Consider the following 14,119-nt stretch of genomic DNA (forward strand, 5'->3'; position numbering starts at 1 on the left):
CAAATGGATGTGACCCATTATAAATCTTTTGGTCATCTGTCTTTTATCCATGTTGTGGTAGATACTTTTTCAGCATTCACTTTTGCAATACCAGAAGCAAAAGAGACAGCCGAGTGGTCACTGAATTCCTTATACAAGCATTTACAATTATGGGTGTGCCACAAGCAATTAAAACAGATAATACCTGCTTATACTTCTAAACATTTTGCACACTTCTAAATTTAGCTCTTTATACTATTAACTTCTTGATTTTTGACAAAGATGCACTGGATCTGGCAGACAGGTTTTATAACCTACTGGAAGAGCAGTGTCCAGTGTGAGCAGCTCCACTGTCTTTAGATAATTGCCAGGTGATGTGGAGAGACCAGAAAGTGGCGAATGGAAGGGACCAGATAGGTTAACTGCTTGGGGGAGAGGATTTGCTTGTATCTCTGCAGATGGGAATCAGATGGGTACCAACGAGCTGTATTTGCCCTGTCCATCAGAGACAGAGCAGATGAAGTTTAAACAAGCAGATCTTGAATTATCTGTTACTTTCAGTCAACTGTGGAAATTATGAAGATGTGGTCTGTGGATTACCCGCCTGGCGCCGGGAGGAGGAGCCTGCGCTGCCGCTGCCACCTCCACTTCGTCCCGGCGGGCGCTTGGTCGTAGGTCCTCGCCCGGGCCCAGCCGCGCTGCGCTCCTCATGAGCGGCGGCGGCTGATGAGGCTTCGCCCCGAGCGGAGGTTCAAATTATCAAACACAGATTTTCTTTTCGCTATTGAAGCATTCTGGTTGATCATCCTTTCATCCCTAAAGTACCCTCAGTCTAACTTGCTAGTTTCAGAACCATGGCAACAGAAGAAAAAAAACCAGAAGCAGAAGCCACAAAAACACAGTCTACACCTTCCTCATCAACCAATCAAAGCAAGCCTGCACCTGTAAAGCCAAACTACGCATTAAAGTTCACACTAGCAGGACACACTAAAGCTGTATCTTCGGTAAAGTTTAGTCCAAATGGAGAATGGTTAGCAAGTTCTTCTGCAGATAAGCTCATTAAAATTTGGGGAGCATATGATGGAAAATTTGAGAAAACAATATCTGGGCACAAACTGGGAATTTCGGATGTTGCCTGGTCATCAGATTCTAATCTTCTTGTGTCTGCTTCCGATGATAAAACTCTTAAGATATGGGATGTTAGTTCTGGAAAGTGTCTAAAAACACTGAAGGGTCACAGTAATTATGTCTTTTGCTGCAACTTCAATCCCCAATCCAACCTCATCGTTTCAGGATCTTTTGATGAAAGCGTAAGGATATGGGATGTAAAAACAGGAAAGTGCCTCAAGACATTACCTGCTCATTCTGACCCTGTTTCAGCTGTTCATTTTAATCGTGATGGATCCTTGATAGTATCAAGTAGTTATGATGGTCTCTGTCGAATCTGGGATACAGCATCAGGTCAATGTTTAAAAACACTTATTGATGATGATAATCCTCCTGTGTCTTTTGTGAAATTCTCTCCAAATGGTAAATACATTCTTGCTGCAACTTTGGATAACACTCTTAAACTATGGGACTACAGCAAAGGGAAGTGCCTGAAGACATACACTGGTCACAAGAATGAGAAATACTGCATTTTTGCTAATTTTTCAGTCACTGGTGGAAAGTGGATTGTGTCTGGATCAGAAGATAACCTGGTTTACATTTGGAACCTTCAGACAAAAGAGATCGTACAGAAATTACAAGGCCATACAGATGTTGTGATTTCAACAGCTTGTCACCCTACAGAAAACATCATTGCATCAGCTGCATTAGAAAATGACAAAACAATTAAACTCTGGAAGAGTGACTGTTAAGTCCTTTCGATATCATGTTAGAGACTATATCAAGAAGAAGTAGATCCTATGAGGCAAGAAACTAAGATATTTGAGAATGGTTTCTTGGCCTAAAGGGAAATCCCCCTTTTTCTTCCCTGGAATGGGTAGCCTGGTGAGAAGAGGCAGCATCTGCCTTATTTGACATATGGATCCTTTTCTTACTTTTTTTTTTTTTTTTTGTTTTAAGGGGAAAAAATTTGCTTGTATCACTAGAAGGTCCCAAAACACTTTGGTGATGCTTCTTGCCAACTCTCCTGATGCTGTCAAAGGAGGAGTTTCAATCTATATTGTGTATAAATCGAGTCAGCAAAAACCTGAATTTTTAATTTTTTATTACAGAAGGATAAATTTCATTTCATCATGAATTTTTCCTCAACTAAATGTTCTGTAATTTTTTAAAAGATATCACCCACTTCTAACTCTGTGACCAAATACAACCATGTAAGTTTTTGGCTTTCTGTCCCCCAGTTTCACTGACCTTGTAGTGAAATATCTTTTAATCTTCTGTATAGTTTTACCTCTTGCTATGTATGTTTAATAGATGCTATTATATCACAAGTTGTCTACTTTTCCCCTAAAAAAAACCCATTAACTCCTGCTTGTAGAAGTTCGCAGCACATTTTGAAGTCTTTCTGGGGAAAAACAAAACAAAACTCAAAACACTGTAAAGTTTTTCAATGTAAAGACGATTTTGTATCTTTAAAGTTCATAGTATGGAACTGTTAATGGCATGACTGTATACTTCAGCCTCAATATTTTCCCGTTTGTCACATTCTTGTTTACACATCCGACAGTACCATGTGCTGTAATAAAAAGGTGGGATTTTGTGTAAAAAAAAAAAAAAAAAAAAAAAAAAAAAAAAGATGTGGTCTGTGGTCAAATATCACTTGAAACATCCAACTTACTTTCTTCTCATACCTTGGACTTGGTATGTCTGTAGATTATTCTCATAAAGATTTTATGGAAATGGGAAAGTATACATGATTGGTAATTACCTCTATTTTCTCAATAGTAGTAATAATGTTGTTATGTTTTCCAAGTGTTTAATAGCCTCCCCTCTTTCAGCTATCTTAAGAACTGAAGCTCTATAGTCCTAAAAATATTGTCCCTTCTTCAAAGTCATCTTCTGTATATTTTTCAACTTGTTCAGTTCAACAAAATCCATGATTTTCCATCCTTTGCTCAAAGACAACCAGTGAAGAGAAGTCTCTGACTGCCCAAGGCATCCCATTCCACTCTTGAAGAGCTCTAATTATTAAGCAGTTTCTTACATAAAGCTTCAATTTGCCTCTTTGCAGCTTCTACCCATTGGTCACAATTCTGTCTTTTCAAGTCTAACTCTTTCAAATGACAGCCATTCGAATACTAGAAAACAAATATTTAAGGCCTCTCCTCAGGTAGTTAAACATTACCAGGTTTTTACATGATCTATATGACATATTTTTTCCTTTTTTATTATAACTTTTTAAAATTTTCAAAATATATTCATGGATAATTTTTCAACATTGACCCTTAAAAAACCTTGTGTTCAAAATTTTTTCCCTCCTTTCCCTACACCTCCCCAAAATATTTTAAACCTGTTAAATATATGTTAAATCCAATACATGTATACATAGTTATATAATAATCTTGCTGCACAGAAAAATCAGATCAACAAGGAAAAAAATGACAAAGAAAACAAAATGCAAACAAACAACAAAACCAACAACAAAACAACAATGCTATGTTGTGGTCCACATTGAGTTCCCACAGTCCTCTCTCTGGGTATAGATGGCTCTCTCCATTAGAAGATCATTGGAACTGGTTTGAATCATCTCATTATTGGAAAGAGCCGTGTCCATCAGAATTGATCTCATATAATCTTGTGATAGTCATGTATGATGATCTCCTGGTTCTGCTCATTTCACTTAGCATCAGTTCAGGTAAGTATGACACAATTTTGAAGCTCTTCACTATCTTGGTTGTCCTTTTCTTGAAGTTCTTCAGCTTTTTCAATAACTCAAGTATTTACTGGCATCTTCTATGTGCCAGGCACTATACTAGGTACTGGAATTACAAATATAAATAAGGAAATGATCCCTTCTGGCAAAAGTCTCTTCTCACTTACATTCTAAAGGGAAAGACAACAACTGTATATTAAAATATGAGCAGCATAAGAGCAAAATTAATACCAAGGCAAACTACTGCATATTTACAAAAGACTTTCTACATTAATAAAGAAAATGATTATTGTATTTCTCTTTGAGAGATTACTTCTGTCTTATAGTTTTAAAAGAGGACACAACAAATTTCCAACCTGTCTTCAGGACGTAGCTGAAAGACATAGAAAGACTCTAGAAGAGACCTATATGAACTAATGCTGAGTGAAATGAGCAGAACCAGGAGATCAATATACACAGCAACAAGAAGGCTATATGACAATCAATACTGATGAACATGACTCTCTTCAACATTGATATGATTCAAACCAGTTCTACTTGTTCAATGATGAAGAGAGCCATCTATACCCAGAGGGAGAATCGTGAGAACAGTGTGGACCACAACATGGCATTCTCATTCTCTCTGTTGTTATTTGCTTGCATTTTGTTTCCTTTCTCATTTTTTTTCCTTTTTCTTCTTTCTTGATCTGATTTTTCTTGTGTAGCAATATAACTATTATAAATGTGTGTGTGTGTGTGTGTGTGTGTGTGTGTGTGTGTGTATGATCTAACATATATTTCAACATATTTAACATGTATTGGACTACCTTCCAGCTAGGGGAAGGGGGAGGGGGAAGGAAGGAAAATTTGGAACAGAAGGTTCTGCAAGTGATCAATGTTGAAAAAATTAGCCATGCATATGCTTTGTAAACAAAAAGCTTTAATAAAAAAAGAAAGACTCCAGAAAGAAACATATTTCTTTCTTTCTCTTTCCTCTCCTCTTCTTTCTCTTATTCCTTGTGGAAGAGTCTGTTCACTCTTTCTATTGCTTGACATACTCTAATATATCAGCTTGAATAAATAGTTTTATTTGATATTCACTCCTGTGACTATCTTTGTGTAACTACGAGACATCCTTTTCCTGCTAAAGGATAAGTACCAAGAAAAGCAGCATGAGCCCCAAAATTATTTCCTCTAAACTAGTAACAATTATGAGGAAAGATCGATATAAGTTCTAGTTTAGTATTCCTCTCTAAATAGAGCAGAGAAATCAAACTGGTGGTCTCAATCTCTTATTCCCCTCTTGACAGAATTAAAAGTCTCTAATGAAGAGTTGTATGAGAACGTATAAAGAGATCTATTCATATTCCATCCCTGAGAGACACATTTAGTATGAATCCATTTATGTCTAAAATCTCTATGGTTATCAGTATGTTTCCCCTGATTTCTGCCATTTTGACTGCAGAAATGAAGGGGATTGCAAAAGTATTTGTTTCATGAGTTGCCATTGTCAGAGTGGCCAACTTCTGAGGCTATCCCATGTTGGAGGATTAGACAGAGGCAGTGATTTTGGGGGTGACTGAGAGCAGAGGAGAGCCTTTAGTGAGGCTAGAAATTATAGGATGATACTGAAAAACAGTGGCAGGAGAAAAAAAACAGGTGGTATTGAATAGATGCTAGGAATAGTGAACTACAAATGAGTTAAAGGAGCCACCATCAGATTCATCATAATACAAACTATCAGAGAAGAGGAAATCAGATGAAACTGAACCAGCTGTGGGACCTATGATAGGCATTTATGTGAATAAATTCTTGGTAAGGGATAAGAAATAATCTTCACAGGAAAATGGACTGTATCTGTTTCCTTGTTCAATAGCCTAGGATATTGGTCCTTGCTTTTCTCTTTTGTTATTCGGTTGTTTCAGTCATGTCCAATTCTTTGTGACCCCATTTGGAGTGGTTTTCTATTTTCTTCTCCAGCTTATTTTACAGATGAGGCAAACAGGGTTAAGTGATTTGCTTGGGGGTCACACAACTACTATGTATCTGAGGCTGGATGTGAACTCATGACAGTGAGTCTTCTGGATCTCAGCCCTGCGCTGTGTCCACTCTGCCCTGACTTTCTTCTCCTCTGAAAATTGTTCACCTGCATTGTTTGCAGGATGTTTGAGAAGGGAGGTTAAGGCATAAGAGATTGTGTGACACAGTGGTAAGAATATCAGTCTTATCCTCAGGAGGACCCACATTCAGGGCCTGTCTTTAGAATGTCACAAACTTTCAGTGTCCCAGATGTCACTCTTAAGACAGTAAATAACAAATTGTCAGTCTACATTGGTAGAAGTAATTCTCCAAACTGATAAAATCATGGGTCTGGACAAGAAAAGCAAAGCAAAACAAAATAAGATAACTCTTCCAAGTCTTGTTAGCCTAAAATCCATACAGAGAAATTAGGAGGATGACAGGAAGGAGAGGGGAAAAAATAGCCTAAATCAATTGTTCTTTGGATTTTCCTAAGTAGTCACATGAGTCAAAGATTCATGGTATTTAGAGGTTCCCAAGGACTAAATCCAACCTATGTGGGTTGGAGCTTCAAAAATGAGCTACAAATTAACCACAATAATACATAGAATACATATGCATATGAAAATGGCAAAGTGCTATGGGATATGCAAAGGAGGAAAGGAAGATCTGAACTATTTACTGACTTTCTAGAGAAGGGATTTTTAACCTGGGGTTCATAATGTTTCAAAATATTTTGATAACTATTTCAATGTAAATCATTTCATTTGTAATTCTGTGTATTATACTTTATGCATGCAAAATTTTATTACGGAAAGGGTCCTTGGACTTTACCAGACTACTAAGAGGGTCCATGACATGGAACAACTCTTGTCCTAATGGAAGGAGTCTGTGAGACAAATTTTAAGAGAAGGGTAGGAGTTTTGACAAGAAAGTGTGTGATAAAGTTAAAAAAAAATAAAAACAGCACTGAGAGTAAGTGGCCCTGTGTTCTAATTCTACCACTTATTATCAATGTGATTCTCTCTATATCTAAATGTCCCCAGTCAAATGAAGAATTGAAATTAAATGGCTTCTAACTTCCCCTCCATCTCTCAGCCTGTGACCATATGATTTCAAGTTAGTATACAATGGTACAGATGCTTGGAGAAGATGGGGGAGGGGAGAGTAGTATCACAGACATCATTTTCAAAAACAGTGTTTGTTTTGATTGTATAACTTAAATTGTAGAAAGCCTGGGCTTTCCCTTATGTACTAATGAATTACTCTTAGAATAGAAGACAGTGTTTGCCTGAACAGTGTTGAATTCAGTGAATGACCTTATCATTAGTCATCCTGGGAATGAAACCTAAAATGACTGTATTTTTCCCTCTGTGCCCAAACTTGAATTCTGAATGTGAATACCTGGTTTCCTAATCCCTGCCAATGTGCTAGCATGTTCAGAGCATGAAGCACTCTTTCCCCTTACCAAGCTGTCAAGCCTTTGAGACATCCCTCTCCCCCACCTCCACACCCCTGCTCTGCCACTTCCTCTTACTCCATCTTTTCCCTTCACTTCCTCACCTCATTTTGGAGGGAGAGCTCAGGTTTTATGCTATTAACTTCTCTCTAACCAATGGAACCCTTTGGTTCTGTTGGAACAGAAAACTACCTTTACCTTTCTCCTCCAACACCTTCCATATGTTTGTGCAATATCTCTTCTGACAGTCGCTCTCTACTGTGCCAGTCATTTTGTGCCAATGGCTTCTGATGCAGATCCTTATGAGTTTGGTTGTTGCTTTAAAAAAAAATGATGTGGGGAATGGTGGTCCCTGGAAGCTGACCAATTTCTCACTTATTTATCACACCTGGCTCCCTTCCTAGGACAGAGTAAAAACACCGTCTGTTCTTGTCGATTGCTCAACAAACCATGTCAGGAGACGGTCTTTTTGTTGGTGTGGGCATGGGGTCCCTTTCTGAGGCACGCTATCTTCATTATCCCAGTTGCCATCTTAAACATGGCTCTTGAACCAGCCTTTTCTCCTAGGCTCTTTTTCCCCACATCATATGCTTCTTGATATGTCTTTTTGCCCTGCCTGGGGTTATCTCTTTCAAATTTCAAATATTTCTCTTTAATCTTTCCCACTTCCCTTTTGGGCTTTGCAGCAGTAGCCAAATTGTACATGTAAACTTTCTTTTAATGTCCTTGATTTCCAACTAACCACACCTTCTCCTGGCTTTCAACAACAATTGGCTCTCAGATTTCTGATTCAGGGCCCAAATGAGAACAGATATAAGTTTCTAACTTGGCCTAAATGAAGTGGGTTAGAATTCCAATTTTTCCACTTAACAAGTTAGTGAGATTAATTAAGCCATTTTGCTTCTCTGCATCTCAGTTTCCTCACCTGTGAAAAGGAAGTGATATTCCTCTGTCACTTCCCTAATGGATCCGAAGAATACCCACAGAAAGGATATGTGATTTACTGCAGAGAAAACTCCTTCCAGAGTGGCAGGATCAATGCTCATCTATAACCTTGGTGCTAAGTCTTAGAGTGTTGCCTGCAGCTCAGCTAAGTGAGGTGACTTGACCAGGTGTCATACCACTAGTAAACATCCCAGACAATTGGAAACTGAAGTCTACCTAATTTCACATCTGGCATGGGCTGTGCCTCGTGGGGCAGAAATCCATATGGGGAAATAGAGATAATCTTGGCTCTGGAGTCAGAGGTCCTGCAGCTAAATCCTCCCTCTGATTCTCACTGTTTTGTGCTCTTGGGCAAAGAACTTCTTGTTGGAGCCTCTGTATCTCCAATTACAAAACTCAGGCTTCTGAGGTTCTCCCTTCTAGCTCAAAGGTTATGATCCCTTTTGCTCAGTTGGAATGCCCTGAGGCCATGGGATGGCTACAGAAAAAGAGCAAGTTGGAGATTTGGATTCAAATTGTAGCTCTGCCATTTATTTCAGGATCCCTGTGATTTATTCCCATCCATTAATCTGAATGCTTAGTGTAAAATAAAAGTGTTAGGCTAGATGGTTCCTTCTACTTCTAAAGTGTATGCTTTTGTTATTCCAGAGCACACCCCTTACTATTTTGAGAGGTAGTCTTGAAAATGATTGTGTTGTTTGATCTGGCTTTAGGAAGCCCTGAATTCAAATCCTACCTCAGATGCTTATTAGCTGTGGGACCCTGAGAAATTTATTTAATGTCTCTGAGCCTCAGTTTCTTAATTTGTAAAAAGGAGATATTGGATTCAATTTTTCTCTAAGTTTCTCTTCAATTCTAAATATATAAACCTATTGAAGTCCAGATGGACTCTGGAATTATTCTTTAACCCCCAATTTGCTGAAAATGCAATCACTCTTTGTCCCTTCAGAGTCCATGGGCAGTTCTGGGGGACTGGGAGATGTGTTGTTAATGCTCTAGATCACAGGTGCTTCACTGGAGATAGAGTTGGTACAAACATTTCTCCAAAAATCCATGATGCACTCTTCTTCCAGTATAAACAGAAGCCAGGCAGTTTGCTTGAACTTAGTGATTACATTAGGCAAAGGGCTACCTCCTGGCTCCTGGAAGGTCTTTTGCTGACATAGCTTTTTGGCTAAGCTCTTTGTACAATCTTGATTCTTTCTTCCTCTATGCAGTCTGTTCTTGGCTTTAAATAAGAGTATTGTCTGGGGATTCTGTTAGGATAATGAGAGAAAAGCCCCTTCTGTGCTTACAAGGTGTTCCTCTGGACAAGACTGAGGAGATCTAATGCCACCCTACCCCTACCACCAACGACTCATTTTCAGTGACTTAGCTAAAAGGTGTCCAGCTTATGCTTCCAGATGCTTGAGCCTGTTGGATTCAAAACTAGTTCTTTATTTTATACAAGCTTCCAGGGCATTACCAAATCAGAAAAGACCTCCTATTAATGTCATAGAACTTCTTTCAATGATGTTCAAGGTCTTTTGCTCTTAGTCCAAAATGTTTTATTGGTTGAACATGTTAATATATTCCCATTGAATATTTTGCCATTTTCTAGCTAAGTTGACTCTCCTTTTCATTATGATTCTATAAATGTACTTGAAAAGCTTGTTTATTTTAATATTAAATGGAAGAAGAAATCCACTTTTCATTGTTTTTCTTTAGTCTTACGTAGAGGGGAAACGAATGGCTATTTATGGGATATTCTTTGAGGGTTGCAGGGAAAGACCTATACCCCACTATTACCAGTCAAGTCTAAACTTCAGCTCATTCCAGACTGGGTCATGATGTCTGAGATTTCTATATTATTCTATTTTTTGAGGTGAAGCAAATATTATAGGCTCTTATTTTAAAATATAACATATATGTGAATATATATGAGTATATGTACATGTGTTTATATATAACATTTATTTCCATATGAACTTATAAACACACATATAAATATGTACAAATATGTGTTTATACACACATAGAGTGTGTGTATGTGTATGTGTGCGTAAAGGTCATTATTAACCATTGCTACTTTCTTTGGAATTGCTTACCTGTGAAATTATTTTCTTAATAGGATGTGAGTCCCTAGAGATCAGGGATTAGCTCACTTCTGTATTCTTATCCCTAGGCTACCATAGTGCTTGGCACCTGGGCAGAACTTAATAGATATTTGTTGACTGATTGTTTAGATCATAAAAATAACCTGTCAATTCTAAGGAACTGGGCATTGACTGGCCATATGAGAAATGTCCTGGATGCTGGGGACCAATATGGGAAAAGTTGTCATGTTGTAGGTGTGGAGATTTAATATAGAAAAAAAAATAAAATCAAAAACTAATTTCAAGTACTTTACAACTCCACTTTCAGGCTTTAGAACTGACTTTTTAAAAAAATCTGTATTCACTAGAAAACCAAATTAAAACCTAGGATATATTTTCTACTTTCTAGAAATCAGCTAATTTCTTCCTCCTTATCCCCACACAAATGCAGGTCAGCATTAAAAACATTCAAAGATAGACAGCTCACAAATGGCAGTCTTCAAAACTAACCATTTCTATCTTCAACGGTCTGGATTTCTGCCCAGGTAATCACTCATCTGCATCCTAATCCACTGCAATTCACCCATCCTATTCTTGAGTGGCCCATCTCAAATCTTAAAATCAGTGTTTATTTTACACACATTTTCTCCAAACAGCCCTCCACTAAGATTACATGCAACAAAAGTTTCAAATGTTTCCTACCTACTGTCTTCTTTTAGATGATTTCAACATGGCGATAGAAAGGAGATAGAGGATGAAGAGAAAGGAGATATTAGGAGAACAAAAAATTTCTCTTTCCAAATGACTTAAATAGTTCAGTATTTTCTCCTTTATATGAATTAGAAATTAGATTTAAAGCTAGACAGAACTTTAGAGATCAGTTAGTCCCACCTTCACATTTTACAGATAAGAAGACAGACTTAAAAGTAAAAGAACTTGCCCAGCATACAGTTAAGTGATTATGTCAAACACTTAAGTTCAAGTCCATTGATCTTTCAATCCCATATATATAATCAGACTACACATCAAAAACCAGAGTTTTCATGCATAACTTCTAATGCCATCAAGGTCCTCATTTAAAAAAAAAAAAAAAAAAAAAGCAATGTTCCTGGTTGGGGCTTGCTGTCAGTTTTCAGAATAAACAGAAGTAGCTTTGCATCAGGCAACTAAGTCAACAAGGACTTGTCTCATCACTGAAATGTTTTCCGTGGATCTACTCTTCTTAGTCTCTGCTGTGCTTGTCTTTACAATGTTGAGACAAGTAACCCTGCTATGGTCCAGTCCCCCTCCCCCTCAAGAATATTGACATTAGGTCTTCCTTTGGAATTAGAGAGTGCAATAAGAACAGGAGTTTCAAGGACAATCTCAATCACATGGATTGATACTTATATATTTCCAATGAGGTATTTTACATTTTCTTCTATTTTTTAATTTTCTGGTTGATTCTTGATGTCTCAATTCAAATGAAATTTCAAATGTCATTCATTTCCAATTGTTTGGTTCTAATTTTTAGTGAATTATTTTCTTCAGTTAATTTTTTAAAGTTCCTTTTGAATTCCAATTGAATTTTTAAATGAGTTGTTTTGTCCAATGGGTTTTTTTTTCCATTTCACAAATTCTGTTTCTCAATTTGTTTTCTTTTTCCATTTCATCAAATATATTTTGTAAGAAGTTATTTGCTTTTTCCTTTTTGCTTTTTCCTTTTCATAAAGTCTATTTTAAGGAGTTTTCTTCAGATAATTTCTGTGTGTCCTTTCCCCAAATCCTGTTGCAAAGTTCTCATTTCCTTTCCCCATTTTTCTTTTAACTTTCTATTAAGATCCTTTTTTAATTCTTCCAATAGAGCCTTGTGAGATGAGGACTAATTCATATCATTCTTAGGGCTTCATCTGGAGATTATCTGCTTTTAGTATCCTCAGGGTTTGAAATATATTTTTCTCTTTCTCCATAAAAACTATCTATGGTCAGAGTTCTTTTTGATTTTCTGCTCATTAAAAAAAAAAAAAAGATTGAGGTCTGCTTTTAGGGCAAAGGGGAGATTTTTCAAGCTTCCTCTACAGGTGACAGTGGCCATAATGGGTCGGTACTGACTAACTTCTGGTGCTTAATGGGTGTGGCCAAGTCCAGCATTATTCTGGGGTTCAGGGGCTCACTATTTGCCTTTTGCATTTGTGCTGGATGTCTTGCACCTAATCTGCTGATCTCCTGGCTTTCAACCAGGACAGAGTAGCCAACACTTCTATAGATTCTTCTTCTTATATTCCCTTGTGCTCCACCTGCACTGGCCCCTCCCTCTGTGCCCAATTGAAACAGACATTTTCTGAAGTTCTTCTGAAATATCTTCTGCTAGAAATTTATTACACGCCAAATATTTGTGGGTTATGTCACTTCAAAACCAGTTTAGAAGCTCAATTTGGTTTTGATTTGAGGATATCAGAGAGAGTTGAGCTAAAGACTTGTCTCCTCTCTGCCATCTTGGCTTCATCTACCCAAATATTTATATATTTCTAAGAAATACATAAAGGGCCCTGATAATGACCCCTCAAATGACCATTAGAAGCAACTCTAGGAAGGAATCAGAAGGTAAAGACTTCTGCACCTAAGATAATTCAGAGACATAGGGTCCCAAATTTAATAGTACCACAATAGTTGACACAGACCACTTTGTGTGAAATTCTAGATATCATTTTAAGATCCAGTGGAGGGAAATCAATATCATAAAATCACAGACTTTTAGAGACCTAAATCTCTTAGATCCTTAAATGGTATCTAAGCTATATCCCACCAATTCTTATTTTATCAGATAAGGTAAATGAAGCCTAGAGAACTGAACTGATGTTACCAAAATCCAGGGCTGGATTCTGAAACTGACTCCAAATCCAAAAGGGAATACTAAGAGGAATAGTGAGAGTAACTGAGGCCCTTTAGTCTAAAGGAGAAAGTTGTGAACTATGTGACCAGCTAGAAGACCATCTTCTACAAGAAGCCTTTGCCAATTCCTCTTCTTTCTAGAACCTTGCCTCTAGTGAATATTTTTCCAAATTATCTTGGAGAAAACTTGTTCATATGGAGTCATTTGCACATTGTCCTTTCTTTGTATCCCCAGAGCTTGGTGCAGTTTCTGGCACACTGTAGACACTTAATAATAATAATAAATCCTTATTGCCTGAATGACTGACCCTGAGCAAATCACTTACTCTCTGAGTAACAAGGAATAACTCTCTAAGGCTAGAAGTTTCAGAGAAGGTCCTGATCTGCACTGGTAAAGTGGTATCTATCCAGACCTGGGAATTTTCTATACCAAAGAAATGACAAGTCTGGTATTAAAAAAAAATAAACTAAAATTGATAGTTAGTAGTGAAGTGTTATTCCTGAGCTGGAATTCTTCCAACTTTCCTAGTAGATTTTTCCTCTTAGACAAATACCAACAATATAACCAACCAGCCCTTTAAATTAAGAGTAAAATGAATTTTTGTTTTTCTTCCCAGGCTATTTTTACCTTCTTTCTAAATTCGATTTTTCTTGTGTAGCAAGGCAACTATATAAATATGTATACATATATTGTATTTAACATATATTTTAATATATTTAACATGTATAGGACTACCTGCCATCTAGGGGAAGGGGTAGGGGGAAAGAGGGGAAAAATTGGAACAGAAGTTTTTTCAAGGTTCAGTGGTGAAAAATTATCTGTGCATATGTTTTGTTAATTTAAAAAAAGCTATAATAAAAATTAAGATAAAAGAAGAAAAACATTTATTACACAAATGCACCAAATATTAACAAAGATGTTTCTATTCCATATTATTACCAATGGGTGGGATGAGAGGGAAAAGAGGGAGA

At 37.2% G+C, this 14,119-nt stretch overlaps 1 protein-coding gene across 1 annotated transcript; it reads left to right on the forward strand.

Annotated features, from left to right (window-relative positions):
- The first annotated feature begins 584 nt into the window (after positions 1-584).
- On the forward strand, positions 585-2,265 carry LOC141542743 (WD repeat-containing protein 5). The gene has a single exon (XM_074267324.1). The coding sequence runs from the start codon at positions 834-836 to the stop codon at positions 1,836-1,838; it is 1,005 nt and encodes a 334-aa protein (XP_074123425.1). The 5' UTR covers positions 585-833; the 3' UTR covers positions 1,839-2,265.
- The last annotated feature ends 11,854 nt before the right edge of the window (positions 2,266-14,119 follow it).

This window comes from Sminthopsis crassicaudata, chromosome 5, assembly GCF_048593235.1.
Source record: "Sminthopsis crassicaudata isolate SCR6 chromosome 5, ASM4859323v1, whole genome shotgun sequence".
Taxonomy (NCBI): Eukaryota; Metazoa; Chordata; class Mammalia; order Dasyuromorphia; family Dasyuridae; genus Sminthopsis; species Sminthopsis crassicaudata.